The 18,194-nt window shown below is 40.0% G+C and overlaps 1 protein-coding gene across 2 annotated transcripts in view; it reads left to right on the top strand.

Moving 5' to 3' along the window:
• Positions 1-16,164, top strand: part of SLC7A4 (solute carrier family 7 member 4) — a 37,307-nt gene extending 21,143 nt beyond the window's left edge. For both annotated transcript variants that reach the window (XM_069758570.1, XM_069758562.1), the window contains 3 exons: positions 2,274-2,968; positions 4,089-4,197; positions 8,793-16,164. In XM_069758570.1, the coding sequence (XP_069614671.1) occupies positions 2,274-2,968; positions 4,089-4,197; positions 8,793-8,989 (1,001 nt within the window). In that variant the 3' untranslated portion in view covers positions 8,990-16,164. The remainder of the gene's footprint in view (positions 1-2,273; positions 2,969-4,088; positions 4,198-8,792) is intronic.
• Positions 16,165-18,194: the final 2,030 nt, after the last annotated feature.

Below are 18,194 nucleotides of genomic sequence, written 5' to 3' on the forward strand. Positions count from 1 at the left end.
CGACGGACCGTTTTTTTTTACGCAGGATCCAGTGCACGACGGATGAAACGTGTGGCCATCTGTCACAATCCGTCGCTAAGGCTACGTTCACATTTGCGTTGCGTCGGGTGCAACCGCGGTGACGCATGCGTCATGCGCCCCTATATTTAACATGGGGGGCGCATGGACATGCGTTGTGCTGCGTTTTGCGACGCAAGCGTTTTTTGTTTCTTTTTTTTTTTTGCCGCAAGCGTGGGGCGCAAAGAACGCAGCAAGTTGCATTTTTTTGCGTCCAAAAATCGGCAAAAAAGGACGCTTGCGTCGCAAAACGCTGCGTTTTAGCGTGTGTTTTGGTGCATTTTGTTTTGCGTTGTGCGTTGCGTCTCGGACGCAATATCGCACAACGCAAATGTGAACGTGGCCTAATACAAGTCTGAGAATTTTTTTTGCAGGATCCTGCATTCTCAAAAATCGACGGATTGTGACGGGAGCTGAAAGATGGAAATGTGAAAGAGGCCTAACCTTGGTTGATGAAATCCGTCTTGTGGTTGTTGTTGTTTAATCTTTATTTTCAGTTTTGAGTTAATGATATGCTCGTGCTCTGGGGTGGCCATTTGTGGGTCTTCATGTGGTGCTCTGCTTATTCATACTGATGACTTATGGCAGGTCACTGCCCCCTATTTTACATACTAAAAATGTTTTTTTGGGAAAAAAAAAATTCACATTCAGCAGGCGCTAGCGGCGTCTGCGCAGTAGCATCTATGGAATCACTGCCCTTGAGCATGAGAATCTCAATAACTGAAAACTACAAATGAAGATTAACCCCTTAATGTCCTTTTCCTGCACATGACAGCTGATGTGATCAGCTGACATGTGCCCCTAACAATCGTGGGTGGAATCGCAATCTACCCACTGCTGTTAATATGTTAAGTGCCGCTGTCAAACTCTTGACAGCGGCATTTGACATGCATGGGCAGGAAGCGCGTCATTACCTCCTCCCATCGGCGCCCGTGTCACATGACCGCGGGTCACTGATGGGTTGGCATGACAACCCGGGGTCAGCAGGAGACCCCGTGGTTGACAGCTGGATAGCTGAGTGCCGCCCAGCGGTCATAGCAAGTGAGCATATCTGCTACATAGAGCAGGGCTGCAGCTGCAGCCCTGCTCTATGTAGCACAAGTTGTCGTATTGAAGTATTCAAGTAAAATAAATAAATTTAAATATTAAATAACAAAAATATATAAAAATTCAAATCGCCCCCCTTTTCGTCCCATTCAAAATAAAACAATAAAAAAATCAAATCTACACATATTTGGTATCGCCGTGTTCAGAATCGCACGATCTATCAATATATAAAAAAAATTAATCGGTAAACGGCGTAGCGAGAAAAAAAAAATAAAACGCCATAACTACATTTTTTTTTTGGTCACTGCAACATTGCAATAAAATGCAATAATGGGCAAACAAAAGATCGTATATACACCAAAATGGTATCAATAAAAATTCAGATCGGCGCACAAAAAATAAGCCCTCAACTGGCCCCAGATCCCGAAAAATGGAGACGCTGCAGGTCGCGGAAAGTTGCAACTTTTTTTTTTTTTTTTCGCAAACTTTTGATTTTTATTTTCACTACTTCAGTAAAAGAGAACCTAGACATGTTTGGTGTCTGTGAACTTGAAATGACCTGGAGAATCATAATGGCAGGTCAGTTTTAACATTTAGTGAACATGGTAAAAAAAAATCCCAAAAAACAATTGTGGAATTGCACTTTTTTTCTTGCAATTTCACTGCATTTGGATTTTTTTCTCCTGTTTTCCAGTACATGATATGGTAAAATCAATGGAGCCATTCCAAAATACAACTCTTTCCGCAAAAAACAAGCCCTCACATAGCCATATTAACACAAAAATAAAAAAGGTACGGCCGTGGGAAGAGGAGAGCAAAAAATGGAAACGCAAAAACTGAAATATCCTTGGTTCTAAAGCGGTCAAACAACAACCACAAGATGGATTTCATCACCAGGTATCATTTTAATCAGTATAACGGCACTGACCTGACACTATGGGTTACTCAGCATAATTTTTTCTGTTTGTAACTGACTTGTTTTAAAATAAATCCCAGGATTTGAAAAGTAAGAAAACTGGATGATGACTGTAGATGTGAACAGAACCTTGGTGTTAGAAGAAATAGTTTGTATTTCACAATATATGTTCCTAACATATGTGTATGACTGTTTGTGATTACCTCTTGATATTGTGAGTCTGTAAATAATCTAATTATATCTTCTGTTGTAGCCATGAATACAGTGTTGCTCAGTAACCTCTTCTCCCTCCCAAGAATTGTATATGCAATGGCTGAAGATGGGTTATTTTTTCAATTTTTAGCTAAAGTAAACCCAACCACCAAAGTCCCTGTCATTGCAATTGTGGTATTTGGTATTCTGATGGCCATCCTAGCCCTTATCTTCGACCTGGAAGCCCTAGTTCAGTTTTTATCTATCGGCACCTTGCTGGCATACACCTTTGTTGCAGCCAGTGTCATAGTTTTAAGATTTCAACAGGAAAAGTCAGAACCTTCACATGAAGCTGAACAAGAGCCAAGTCCCCAGCACCATGTCCCGAGTGTCAGTGCAGAAAGGATTGCTGGAGAAGAAATGAAGGAATATGAGTCTTTCTCAGATAAGCTTCAACTTGTGGAAACTCAGAAAAAAGCCAATGAGCGAAGAGAAACCGGACACCTGAAGGCCACCTTTGAACCATATCTAAAGTTCCTGAGTGACTGTTACCCTGGAGAAGTGGTCACCATTGCAGTCGTGACGATGATGTTCTCCGCTATTTGCTTGAGCTCGGTCTTGGTGTTCGGAAGCAATGAGCTTCATCTACCCCAGTGGAGTTTCTATTTACTCCTTGTGATTTTTTTGATTGGGTTTTTAATCAGTTTATTTTTAATTTGGGTTCATGAGCAACAAAAGAAAACCACAACTTTCCAGGTGTGTAAATCCTTTATTTCCCTGCTTGTAGATTGCTAAGATCTTTCTCGGTTTGTTGTTTACGACAATCCTAAAGTCAGCTTTGGACATTATCCTCAGCACTATTTGCTGAATATTGGGTCACCTTTACTGGTTTTATGCCTACTATTATCACCTTGTCACGATTTCTGTGCACTCGTTCTAAACGTAAATTCAATTTTGCCCCACATTGCTAGAAACTAGATGATCGTTAGATATTTCTGTAAAAGATTAAAAGATAATTTTTATTAGCTAAAGTATTGTTTTTTCCTATCTGATGATTCCCTTTTCAAAGGGGTCCTCTAGAATTAGAAATAAAGTGTCTGCTTCACTACACAAACAACTCTTGTCCTTTGATTGTGCCTGGCCTTGAAGCTCAGCTCCATTCACAAGAATAGGGTTGAGCTGCACTACCAGGCATTGCCCATGGATAATGGTAATGGTGTCACTGTTTAAGGAAACAAGCTGATGGTTTATTTTTTAATCTTTTAGGCTAGGTTCACATTTGTACGTCTGCAGATGTGCACGTCAAAGATTCAGAGTAGTGTGTGATTAAATATAATTATAGAGTGAGCAACAAAAAGGAGGCTGCACTCTATGAAGTTTAAAAAAAAAATAAAAGTGGACTTTTATTAGCCCATGTGGTGACGTTTCGGTCCGATCACAGCATTAAGTAAAAAACTATAGGACATATAAATTGTTGCCTATCAAGTACATAATTACTGTATATATTTTTCACAATTCTAAATCATAATTATATTAACAATTGTGAAAAATTAATATATCATATGGATAAGCTGGTGTATACCATATTTTGCAAATCAGACGTACATATCCAGCAGAATGCACTGTACATGTGAACCTAGCCTTAAATTTTTAAAGATATAGTTGCCCTAATCTAGTGGCAAACTCATGGAATCTAAGCCAATTTAGACCTATTGTGTATCAGTATATCCACAACAAGTAAGTTGCAATTATGTTTATATACAGTACATTTGGGTTGAATTCACACCTTGCCACATTTTACAAAGCTCCCTAGTATCTAGACATGTAAATACACCCTAATGTATTGTGATCCCAAATACTGATTTTTAATCTCTAGGTTCCATTGGTACCGCTGATCCCGGCTATCAGTATCCTGCTAAACATATATCTCATGCTAAAGCTCAATTACATGACATGGGTGCGATTCATTGTATGGCTAGCCTTAGGTAAGTATTATGAGATGTGTATTCTTACATATATGTGTGATGTCCACTCATATACAATACTGTGCGAAGTGGTTTTATTTAAAAGGTGAGTTAGGGGAAAAAACTGTGAATATTTACTTTTTATGTATTTTTCTTCCCTTCTTCATATGTCCATTTTATATTTTGCTGCATTGACCTGTACGGAAAGCAAAAGAACATTTATTATCCCTCAATTTCCTAGACTAAGGGGCACAGTTGAATGTAGAGACGTGTGTTCATTTTGTATACTAAAATATATGGATTTTGTAACAATGGCACCTGTTAATGGATACAAAATAGGCAGCAAGTAAAGAGTACATTATTGAAGTCTACGCTGGAAAAGGCATAAGGATCTCCATGACCTTGACTGGGACCAAATTGCAACAGCGAGATGACTGGGTCAGAGTATATCCAAAGTGGCAGGTCTTGTTGGGCGTTCCCGGTATGCAGTTTTTGGTACATGCCCAGTAGTAGTCCACGTAAGGGCAACTTGTGACCTAGTCATGGGCACCCAAGGCTTAGTGATTCAGCCAACGCTTTAATGTAGCACAAAGCAGTGAAACAGGTAATGTTGGCTATTATAGAAATGTCAGAACACATGGTGAATCTCACATTGGAGTATGAGGCTGTGCACCTGCACACAGCTCAGGGTGCCCATACGCTGAACTCTGTCCTCTACCAAGTAACTACAGTAGACATATGAGTATTAAAACTTGACATCTGAGCAAAGACAAAAAGGTGATCTAATCTGATAAATCCACATATACTTTAATTGAGTGGGATGTCCATTATGTGTACATCACTTACCTGGGAAAGAGATGGCATCAGGCTGCACTATGAGAAGAAGGCAAGGGCAGAAATTGGGTACTGCTTCTGGCAATGTTCTTTTGAGAAACCTTGTCCTTGCATATCCATGTGTATGGCACGTTGACGCATACGACCTAAGTAAATTTTGCTGCAGACCAATTGCCCCTCATTTGTGACAATGAAATTCACAAGTATTCCTCTTTCATTAGGATAATGCCACCCTGCAAAAGTTGTTCAGAAGGAGTTTAAGAAGTCAAAGTGATGTTGGTAAAGCGCTATAGAATTAATGGCATGATGTCAGTAAAATAAACGAATACACTTACCTCCAAGCTCCTCAAATCTCAGGCCAAATTGGGTATTTGTGAGATCTACTGACAAACAAGTCTGATCCATGGACGCCTCATCTCACAACGTGCAGGATCTGCTACTAACGTCTTTGTGCCAGATACCACAGAACACCTTCAGAAAACATGTGGGGTCTTTGCTGTTTTAGTGGCACAATGTTATGCCACTGTTGGGTATCATGGAGGTTTATCATTAGGGATGATTAATATGTAAAGTCTAAGAAGAGGATTAAGGTGTTTTTCCCAAGATATTCAAGGGATAGCGTAATTCTTTCTGATCTGAGAGTTGGACCACTGTGCAAACAATCAATCCCGAGAATTTGGCTGTGTGCTCAGCCATGTCTGAGTGGATCGCATCTCCGCTGCATTCATTGTATGAGACTGTCAAGAAAAGCCAGGCACTAAACTTGGCTACCTCCAAGAGGCCCAGAGGCAATGAATAGAGCTGAGGAGCACATGCTCAACCTCTACTGTTGACTTGGGGCTCCGTTGAGCCATGTTCTTCGGATTCCTGAAGATGGCAATAGTTGGACCTCCACGGCTCTGTATATAGAGTCCACAAACGATTCTATGATTTGTTCTATAAAAGAGTCAAACATCTCTCCTTCCATTCCGAGTCTCGCCGTGTAGCCATGCAGTACTGAACAGCCACATATGGAGTATTGCCACGTTCAACAGAAATTGTGAAACATTTTGGTGCCATTTTTTTTTTCAACTTCCCTTGCAAAAATGTAAAAAATTGGGGCTAAAACAATTTGTGGTAAATGTTAATTATTTTTTCTTCACTGCCCAATGGTATAAAGTTGTGACACCCACGTGGTATGGTGACATTGCACTCTTACATGAATCATATAAAGCAAAAATGACAGACACATGATCCAAATTACTTGCCACATGTTAACCCATATCATGTGTCTGCTAGGACTACCAGACTCATCATCATAAACTATACAAGAATACAACCGAAAAAAGATGATCAAATGGTCAAATTTCCAAAAAATCAGTATAAACTTTATTAACAAACCATTAAAATTACATCACACCAAATTGGGACAGAGGGTGACAATGGAACAATACATTCGCTCTGTGTGATACACAAGTGACCGACGCCATCACCCGGCAAAGCAGCGAAACTACGTGATATATATGCACATATTTATTTTAGTCCTTTGTATAGACCGCTACCAGTTATGGCAACTGCATAATTTAATAGCTATTACCTAGTCTGCCAGTATCTTGCAGCTACCAGCTGGTGCAAATAAAGAAATCACATCCACATATCTAACTATCACTATCCAGCAAGGACCGTATAAACCGATCACAGTATTACCTGCTGTTGTAGGGATACGGGAGTAAAGCTGCAGTCCGGGTGAATGCGTCCACCCCAACGCGCGTTTCGGACTTTTTTCCTTTTTCAAGGCCCCTTGAGTTGGTCAGATATTGTTCAATTTCACACCTTGGTTAGCCAATATTTACTTTACACATATCACAAATTTAAACTAATACTAACTGCCATTCTCAGGTGCGAACACCAAGACATTATCGTTTAAACCTGGGAAAATCGCAAAAACAAATGGGATCCATATCCTTCTGTACATGCGTTTTGGTTTTTTTCCAGTTAAAATGCAGCAAAAATTGATATTGCTGCGTTTTTTGCACTTACTCATTGCTTTCTAAAGGTGAAAAAAAAAAACGCTGAAAAAGTAAGTTTTCAAAAACGCAGCAGTTTTCCAATTCAGTCAGGGGGGTAAAAAGTGTGCATGAGATTTCTGAAATCTCATAGCTTTTGCTGGTACTATAAAGCACAGCTTTTAATTTGCATAAAAAAGTAGCAGAAATGCAACATGTGAACATAGCCTTAAAAAAAACGACACTGCCGGACTATAGGCCAGACACGTCTGCAGTTGCTCCATCTGCCTCATTCTAGAAAATCTTCTGCTAGGGGGTTCCGTCTGAATCATGTAGTTCAGAGATGTACATGGAAACTTTGGTGTAAGCGCTCAGTGTAGAACGCAGGATAAATGTAATCCAAGCCTTACTGTGATCTTTCGGAGGCAGAATGAACAAATCAACAGCCGGAGATAGATATATATACGCTGCACAGACAGACTGCCTTTTAGACCATGCTTCTGGCCACCATTTGACTTCTGGTTGCCATAGAAACGATTGGGCCCTTGCAGTGTCTTTATAAATTCTACAATCACTATTGACCACATCATTTAGGGGGTTACACAGCCCACTCCTCATGGTGACAGCTGGGTCTCAACTATCTCTTAAGCAGAGATCCCTGTGGTGATTGTGCAGGCACAGCTCCTGTGCCTGCATGATCGCCAGTACTTACTGGTATGTCAATTTGCAGGAACACATTGCAACATAGGAAGTACTGGTATGTCCAATGTCTGGAAGGGTTTAACTAAGATATCAGGAGTGGTGACCTTTCTTCCAAATTATTCTGCCGCTATGTTTTGCACATTTACGTTTTCCTGTTTCTATTTGTGTTTTTCATGGTGGTTCCAATAAAGAGGTTATTGTGGTATGATCATACCATGTCCCTGTACGGTCAGACACGGCCATTACACCGTACACAGCAGGGGCACATTTATAAGATTCTCAGCACAGGAACCTTTAATTTAAACACATCCAATAGATTAAAATCAACTTTTGTTCATGGGAATACCCCTTTAATGCAGATATATGGAGGGAAAGTAAAGTATTGAAAATCAGCAGAAAAATTGGGAACTTAAAACTTAACATTTAATATTAACAATAAAATATCACGACACAACACACATAGAAATCAGAACTCCCAGCAGTGCAGTCAACCATATTCGCAACAAAAGCTGGGGACTGACTATGATCCAAAAAATCTAGCAGTACAACTGGAAATGCAATACAAGAAACATAATCAGATATGGTGGATCTTGTAGACCCACCAGTACAACTGACACACTTACCCCTCTGTCTCAAAGCACTTAAAGGTGAACCATATAATATGGGAGGCTCTGGAATAACACCGGTGATGGTGGAGCACTCCTGCCTTGGCTGCTATACCCCCTGAGGAGTCCTTCAAGGACGAAACGCGTTGTGAGGTGGCCCTCTTTTGGATTGGCTCAGTGAACTCTATCATGGCATGGATTATTGCCCTTATGGGTTCTTGTTTACTGCTCCATAGGAGGTTCTTCTTCAACATTGGGGAATCCATTGTCTACGGATCTGGTGAGATTGTTCCAAACTCTGTTATATGGATCTCCTTGTGTCGTGATATTTTAATGTTAAGATTAAATGTTAAGTTTTAGGTTCCCAATTTTTCTGCAGATTTTTTTTTTTTTTTAATGATTTTTGAGGGATCACTAATTTTGAAATTATCCTGCTTATTATTTTTGAAAGTAAAGTATTAGTGTATAATATCTTGTGGTTCTCTTCCAGGTCTCATTGTCTATTTTGGTTATGGTATATGGCACAGCAAAGAGAATTTACGTGGTCCAAAAGGTCACGGGGTCACTGCACGTTATGTAGTATTTCCCAACAGCAGCCTGGAGGAAACTGTGCAGCAGGTCCAACCAAATCTGCAAGACGCCATGGGAAGAGCTGAGATTACGGAAGAAGAAATCCATAAGAGATGATGGTTAAAGCTTGTAAGCTAGAACACTTTTAGACTTGGGGCACTTTGGCATTATTTGATCTTTTATTCCCTCTGATCTCTATAGGGTTAAACAATGCAATGGATGAGGAGACTAAAATACTATGTGTATTTTTGGAAAATATTGCCACCCTGGCACCATGTGCCCTATGCTGTAATTGCTTATTTATTAAATAACAATTGGTCCATTAGGTCAGTACTGTATCTGTCTCCGTTCAGAGTCATTGACTCGCTCATTAGTGGGCTTGTATGGCAGCAGATGGGCAGAAGTCATGAGCAGTGCCAGTGTGCAAGCCGTTATGTTGTACATTTTTTTCCTACACAAGAAGGGTTTGCCATTTGCATTGGATTATTGGGAAGTCACATGGGGAAAAAAATTTTTTATACAGTATCACAATGGGAATGCAGGCCAGGTCATTGCTTGGTACAGCACAAATCCACAGTACATAACCTTGTCATATCTGGTGTAATATCATTATCAGATGGAAGATCACTCATATACACAGCGCTCTACGTAACAGACAGCCTAAACATTCGTCACCTGTGTTCTTACTGAAGGGGTAAATGAAGAATATTGTCAATTTATAAATGCAGAATATATACGTGTGTGTATATCTAAAGCAAAATACATAAATATATATTTTCTAAGTATTGGGATGCAAGTGGTCATTACGAGCACGGCATTACAGAATGCTGAGATAAAGGCATTTGTTTCTGGTGTTATCTAACTGTCTTTTTTATCTTATCCATTATCAAATTCTGATCTATGATATAGCAAAATCAAACTGTTCCCTAACACAGAGCATGACTGACAATGGAAAAACTGAATATGTATCTGTCGCCAAATGGAAGGGCACAACTCAAGCTTTGGCCGTGGTTGGAAAATGTAACTAAACGATCTCTCAACTCTTCATAAATGTGCTGTTTTCAAGATTTTGAAAAGAACTGGTGCAAAACTTGTGCCACTTTTATATCCTAGATTAATCGTACCTCTTCCCCCTCATTCCTAAAATGCCCTTTCTGGGCGTAACAGCGTTCAAAAGTATCATTCGCATTCTCAGGAATGTCTCCACTTCAAGCAGCGATGCCCCAAAATGTGGCTTAGAGTACAGTGATGTAATTGTTCTGTGTCTTATGACTTTATTATGGTGCTTCTTGACTTTTTTCTTTGGTTTGAATTTACTCTAGATTGGACGTTTTCTGTGTCAGTATTGGGTATTTTTTCAATAGTTTTATTGGATAGTGTCTGATCTTTAAAGGGATGTTCCCCTCTCACATATCTATGGAATATGTCTTAAGTATAGTAAATGAGGGTCCTACCAACTGCATGAATCTAGAGAAGGGGGCCTTAATCACCACCACTGCAAGTGGAGAGGTGGCTAGAATTCTTTCATTTATTTTGGAATTCTGACTATAGATGAGATAATTGAATCAACCAGGTCAGTAATCTGTGACCGATGGACAGCAGACCTGCGAATCTCCTTACCTCTCAGCATTCCTCGCTCTTCTTAATTTTTTTATTAGCCAATAATTTCTGTTGCAGACTGACGTAAACTCACAACATTGTCAGTCTGGCTAATAAACAGAAGAACTGGGAATGCCGGGAGGAAAGGAGATTCAGGCTATCAGATTACCCACCTAACCACTAGACTGGAGTCTTGCAAATCGATTCTCCTCTCTAATTCTGACCACTTCCCAATTGGTGGACCAATTTCTTGATAGATGCAAACCTTTGTATTTTGGGATATCTTATTGATGTAATCTAAAACTGAGATGGGAATAATCCTCTTTAAAGATTGTACAGTCTCCATTAATGTCTGCATTGGCAGGGAGTGCTGCAAACCGTAATGTAGTCTCTCTAATTCATTGAAGGCATTCTTTGCACATTGTCACGTTGCACTAAATAGAGACTTTTTTCAAGTCTATGTGCATTCTGTTGTGCACAATTCCATATAATGGACCAAAACCCATGGCACAAAATGTTTTTTCTCTTTCCATACAACCATGTTTTCCAACTATGGTTCAGAAGCACTGATGAGGGGTTGCAAAGAATAAACAAAACACCGCAGTAATACGAGCTCACTCGAAGATGTCTGGCAAAACAGTAAATATTACATTATGAGGTGGGATACCTCTGCATGTGAGACAGCGTTCCCTGAGAATAAGCTTTCATGTGGTTCCAGAAAACTGATTTTTGAAGCAGTATGCAAACTATGTGCTCAGTCTCCATCCAAGTGAAGCCAGCTATCAATCAATGATTCGGGGAGGAGGTGTTGGGGTGAGCTTCTTCTCTGGGAGGCATCTCTACATGGAGATACGCTAAGTTCATATCATCATTTTGCCCAGACGGACTGCTTCTTCAATTGGCTAATGTCGGGTGCGAATGGAATTTTCATACTGTAAATGGATAACAGCAAAGCTAATAATGCCCTTTCCATCATCATATCCTGCATAATCTACTTCTCCTTTTTGTGCTTGGAACAAGCAGCATGAACCTGTTTAACAAGTTTTGGATAACGTGACGTGTGCAGTAATCATTGCTCTAGTCACGGTTTTACAGAGCGGAACAGGACATTAACGGCTTATGGGACTGGCGTATTGACTGTTCCCATAGTGTGTCACTGCCATTAGCTTGGGTCTCTGCCAGGAAGTCCAGACTGCTATAAATATGATTACTTTATTTTTCAGCAGAGAAATTAAATCAAATGCTGTTAGAAAAATAATGAAGTCATCACCACTTCAGCATGGATTCCCAGAAGTGAACATTGGCACTTGCCTGATCATGCCAAGAACTTGTTCCTTTTACTTGCAGGTGCTTTCTAGAGACAACTGCTTATTACACTTCAGCTTCCATTGAAAAGGTTGTTTTAACTCCAAGTCCGCGGCTTTCCCAGTGTAAGTGCTATTTGTTGCTGTAGCCTCAGGCTGTTCACTCTTCTGCAAACCTGTTCCAAGAGCCTCGAGCAGATAATGTTCTTTGTATTATGCTTTGCTTAGTATATATGGTAAATGCTGCTAACTTCTGAGTTCTCTTCGCTTTACAATAAATTGTGTGATGTCGAGGAAAAGCCTCAGATTTGGTCATATAAAAGGCAAAACTAATCTATTTATTTCAGCTTAGAGGGTTTAGTATATGGCCTGCTCCAACACACCATTTTGTAACCATTCCATGTCTTCTGCTTGTACTGTCCCATTCAGTATCCAACTTGCATCTACTCTGGCATTTCATGAATTGTCATGCCCACCTTGGTTTGGATAAATACCATAACCTAAAGATGCAAATGATTCAACCCTTATTGCAAATTTGGATTATTACCAAAATTTAGGAACTTTATGCTGTTTGATTTATTATAATCAAATAAGAACAATAGAAGTAATATACCAAGTGGTTTCTCCAAATTTAGAAGGTCACTGTTTGCTGCAGACTTAGTTATTCAACCCTACAAGAAGAATCCCCCCCCCCCCTTTTTTTTTTTTCAAGGAAACAAAATTTTGTTTTATTTTTCTTTCAGGACAAGTTGGAAATATTTTCCCCCTTATATTCATAAAAACTATAACGTAAAATATATGGCATCTTTCAAAACTACAAAAGCACGGAGAAATGGTGAAAAAAAAGCAAACCACCAGTCTGCCATTGTTTTTCATTGTTTTTTTTTTGTGTTCCTTACAGTGTTAACTGTGCAGGTAAAATGTCTTGGACATGATTCTTCATGTCAGTATGATCATAGCATGAAAACATACCATACGGCTATACCAAACTCCCTTAGTTTTTCAGTGGATTAATACGTTTCTGAACTTAGTAAAAATAACAAATTAAGTTTGTGTTGCCAGTTTCCAAGACCCATAATGTTTTTTCATATGTGCATATATATTGATCATAATTTTTTTTTTTTCGTTCCCGTAGAGACTTGAAGCTGTGATCATTCTATTACTTGTACTATATACAGCAGTATGTAGTAAAAATTCCAGATCTTATGAATCCCAACTTGTCCTTGTACTTCACAGAGGAACCAACGTGGTTGTGACGGGGGAAATCTATGGGGGAAGGCAAATGCATGCCCAAATGCCTAGGCGTAATGCCATATTCAGTGATTGACAGCAACATTTTAAAGGTTAACCGCATCAATTGGCACAAGTGCTGATTGCTGTTAAAGGTAGATGTCAACTCTGCAACACAAAGCATTTTCCCTAGGTGGGGCGGCCTCAACTCCACCCGCCCTACAACTGTTATGAAGTATTAATGACTACTGCAGTCTCAGAACTATTCAACTCCCTCACAACAATCGTCTTTATTATTTAGTAAAATACTCAATTACTGTAATGATGATCTAAAATTGCAGGCACTAGCCTCTTACAGGCACTAGCTCCTTGCAGTCATTGGCTTCTTGCAGGCACTAGCTTCACAACGTCTCTGTGGAATCTTAGTCGATTCCACGTGAGCAAGTGCCTTCAGATTACGAATGTTCTTTCGTTTGCACTTTGCACCGCCTTCTTCAAATCCCACAAAACATTTTTTTTTCTTTTTACTTCAAATTTTGTGAATCTAATTCCATCTTGTCAAATTCTAAAAGTGTGCAACATGTGCACAGTCAGGATTCTGCTCTTTGACTGTTGGAGTGTTTCTATGTGGTTTGCATATTTGTAATTTCATGGTAGGATTCGGCCACAAAGTCATTGACTTCAGAAATATATGCCTGACCCAGAAAACACCTTTAACTTTGAAATTGTGAACTCTAGACTACCATCTATATCTCTATAAACATTTGATGCCTTTGCTGTCTTGTTTTATTCTTACCCTTGTGCCCACAAGGCAGTAATCCCTATTAACTTTTTTTTCACTACTCTTTTTATTTTGCAATTTTTAAAGGTCCGTTTACATGGACCAAAATGCTGTACTAAACGACCACTGAACCGTAAACCTTTACCAATCAGCAGACATTTAATAGCCCGGTTACCTGGACAGACCAGAGTAACTGGTGTGTACTGAGTGCTCTCGAATGGATCACACACAGTGCGAGGCCTGTTTACACAAGACGATGGTCCACTGAAAGCAATTTTTATTTTTTTTTTATTTTTTTCTGCGGCACAAAAGATAATTTAACTCTAAGAATGGCCAATTTGCTCATTCATCAGGTGATCTGCAGCCTCTTTACAAGGAAAGATTATTGTGAAATGAGCATTGCGCACGAGCATTGGTAATGACCTTTCAGTGTTCATGCACCCTAACATGGTAAGGGTGGGCTTTATCTTATGCATCTAATGAAGTTGTTGCTTATTTGCATCAGATGTGCCTAAAACCACTCCTGATTTGTAAATGTGTGCTCTTTCAGGGGATTTCTGAGACTGCAGTAGATCCTAATTTGCAATGGGGTTGAATAATTTTGCGCGTGTATAAATATATAAATATTTTTTTCTTTATCAAGCCTTGCCACATTATTTATTTCACTCACTTATATAGCGCCATTAACACCATCTACAATGCTTTTATAGACCACATCACATGACTTAGTCAAACATGAGCTATCTCCAATAGGTGGCGGTAGAGGGATAGATTTCTTGCTCTTGAAAGAGAACTAATTTGCATACACTTCCTAAAAGCACCATGTATTCATAAGCCGAACGATACTGCTCGCTTTTATATACGGGACATGACAAACTGTGCAGCTATTAGATATTCAGCCTCCTGGGGTCCATTGCCAGTTCTCTGGCACTGCTCCAGCATCTGGGCTGAGGTCACAGCGACTGTACACATCACAGCTGCTGCCAAACACCGAGTTTGAGGCTTTTGTGTGCTATGTACCTCGGCAGAGCTTAATGATTGGCTGCAGTGCTGATGTGAGCTGGTGGAAACGCAAAACAATAGTTATCAGCAGAAGAACTGGGTACACAGCTGGGCATCTAGAATGCCGGGATGGGCACCAGCTAATCCTTTCCTGTGTTCCTGTGCCGCAGTTCTAGCTTTGGATATAGTTTCTACTCAACGGTTTGGCTTTAAACTAGCGTAAAGTTGACCTCACAGCTACAGCCAAACTGCTGAGACTGAAGCAGCAGTACTGGGCCGGCACTGAACACAAGGATATCTGCTCGGTTTATGATAAAACCGTTTGGGAGTAGAGTTGAGCGTGGAGCCGTGGAAGTTTGGGTTCTGGCACCCGACCCGAACTTTAGTTCAAAGTACCTGAACTTGAAGCAGGACAAGAACCCCATTTAAGAGTGACCTATCCTTTTTAATATTTAAATATTTATTTCTTTAACACATTAATCTACAGACTGGCATAATAGAGAAGCAGGAGTACGATAAGAAACCTCCCAATAGTTTACTTCTGCACTAACTCTACTGTCTATGGGGGGTCTCCAGAATTTGGACTTTATAACAATTCTTCTAAATACAATCAACTCCCGTTTTCCGTATGTTTCTGTAATCTTTTCCCAGAGCGGATTTCTAGGGCTCTGCATCAGGTATAAACAAGCATACACCCTTTGCAAAGATTAATGGATTAGCACATATAAGCTTCACTTTGTAAAATGAATGTCTAAAAGTACAATAACTTGTGGCTGGGACGCATGTCATTACTAAAGTAGGAGTAGAGAAAACCAAAAACTGCATGTACTGCCATAATCATGGCGCATGGCTCATCAATACGCTACTTTAGGAAAGGTTACCTTATACTGTGTCTATAGAAAAATGTGTAGCACACCGTCCCATATGGGTTTTCTGTGATTTTATCAAAGGCTTAAAACTGTACAGCTTTTATAGGGCACCTGATTTTTGATCACACCACCTACTTCATGCCTGGACAGGGTAAGAAAAGCTCACCTAGTAATCCTTTCTTAACAGATTTTCTGGTTACCTGTATTCTGCACACATCACAGTACAATAGTTGATCCTGTGCTCTTCTAGCTGCCATAAAAACTCATTAAAAATGAGCTTGTGATCTCTGATTATGATTTCAACCCAAAGTTAATTATCTGACCGCTTGGTTGTATTCTCCGTGCTCTCCAAAACAAATCTTGTATTTTTGTATCTATGTATTTTGTGCTCACTCCTAATGACTTTTCCAATGATTTTGACTTTTGTTCTTTTTGTTGTACAGTGATGTATTTATTTAGCTAATAAATGTTTTAGAGATGTAAAGTCTCCTGTTACCTGCACATTTATCTCGTGTCACTGTATTCTTTGTGTATGTGAGCACCTCCACCTGATGTAACAGCCATCACCGTGGCTCAGTGGCTAGCATTGTAGGTTTGTAGCGCTGGTGTCCTCAGTTCAAATTCCCCAAGGACAACCTTGGCAATGAGTTTGCGTGTTCTCCCCGTGTTGCATGGGTTTCCTCTGGGTACTCTGGATTACTCCCGCACGCCAAAGACCTACTGATGGGGAATTTAGTTTGTGAGCCACAATGGGGACAATGATAATCATGTCTGTAAAGTGCTGTGGAAATTATCGAAGATTTATAATTGGGTAAAAAAAAAATTGCAATATCTGCCAAAGATGGGGGACAATTCTCAAAGCTAGTAGTTTAATTTTGCCTCTGAAAAATAAGCTGGAATTTGATTATTTGCCACTACCCCTTTTTTCTTAAATTGGTTCTGATAAAGTGTCCCCAATTAAACCTACAAACTGTTCTTCTTAGGCCGGAGTCACACTAGACCGTAATACGGACGAGTGCTATGCGATACAAAATCGCATAGCACACTCGGACCAATGTTAATCTATGGGGTAGCTCCTATCATTTGTTTTCTCGGCCGTATTATACTTGCAAGAGAAATCGCAGCATGCTGCGACTTGCACCGTATATCGTCCGAGAATCCCACGCAATTTTCTCTGCCAGAGAGGGAAAGCCAGTGACTGAGGGCAGATATTTATAGACTAGAGGGACCATGGTTATTGCTTCCCCCCCCCCCCCGCGTACAACATATGCCTTTTCTGGGGTGGCTGAGGCAGATCTGTAGCCTCTCTTCCCACTGCCCTGTAGCATTGGCATATGGGGTAATCAGGGGTAAATGTCACCTTGCTATTGTAAGGTGACATTAAGCCTGGTTAATAATGAGTATTCAATAAGACACCTATCCATTATTAATCCAATAGTATGAAAGGGTTAAAAATACACACACATTAAGAATTAAGTATTTTAATGAAATTAAACACACAAGTTTAACATGTTTATTGCACTGTCAATCCAAGCAAAGCCCTCGTTCTCCTGTAAAAGAAAAAAAAATTCCAAAATAAAAAAACAACAATATCCCATTCCTGTCCACTGTGCAGTCAAGTCCAACGCTGCAATCCATCTCAAGGGTTTAAATAGTTTACAACCGGGAGCGGTGCTAATGCTACCGGCCGGGCTGTAAACCTGGGAGGAATGAATCGTTTGTGTAATATATATACACACTAGATGGTAGCCTGATTCTAACGCATCGGTTATTCTAGAATATGCATGTCCATGTAGTATATTGCCTAGTGACATAGTATATTGTGCATCCACGTAGTATATTGCCCAGTGACAAAGTATACAGCACAGAGCCACGTAGTATATTGCCTAGTGACGTAGTATATTGCGCAGCCACGTAGTATATTGCCCAGTTATGCAGTATATTGCCGAGCAACGTAGTATATTGCGCAGCCACGTAGTATATTGCCCAGTGATGTAGTATACAGCAAAGAGCCACGTAGTATATTGCACAGCGAAGTAGTATACAGCACAGAGCCACGTAGTATATTGGCCAGTCACGTAGTATATTGCCCAGCTACGTAGTATATTGCCCAGCCAGGTTTGTCACAGGTGAGAAAATAAACATATACTCACCTTTCTGAGGGAGCCCTTGTAGTCCACGGCAGCTTCCGGTCCCAGGATTGGTATTAGCGCAGGACCTGTGATGACGTCGCGGTCACATGACCGTGACATCATGGCAGGTCCTTCTGCCACCGGAACCTGCAATGGAAGATGGCAGCTGGCGCGAGCTGCTTCGGAGGGTGAGTATAGCAGGTTTTTTTTTTTTTATTATTTTTAACATTACATTTTTTACTATTGATGCTGCATAGGTGTGTGTATATATGTATGTCACTAAAACGCCACATCCTAGAGATCACTGAATTAAATATTCCAGTTGTACATCTTTATTCATTACATAGTGGAATGTGTTGAGAACAATAAAACCTAAAAATGATCAACGTAAATCACAATGACTAT

This window comes from Ranitomeya imitator, chromosome 1 (genome assembly GCF_032444005.1).
Source record: "Ranitomeya imitator isolate aRanImi1 chromosome 1, aRanImi1.pri, whole genome shotgun sequence".
NCBI lineage: Eukaryota > Metazoa > Chordata > Amphibia > Anura > Dendrobatidae > Ranitomeya > Ranitomeya imitator.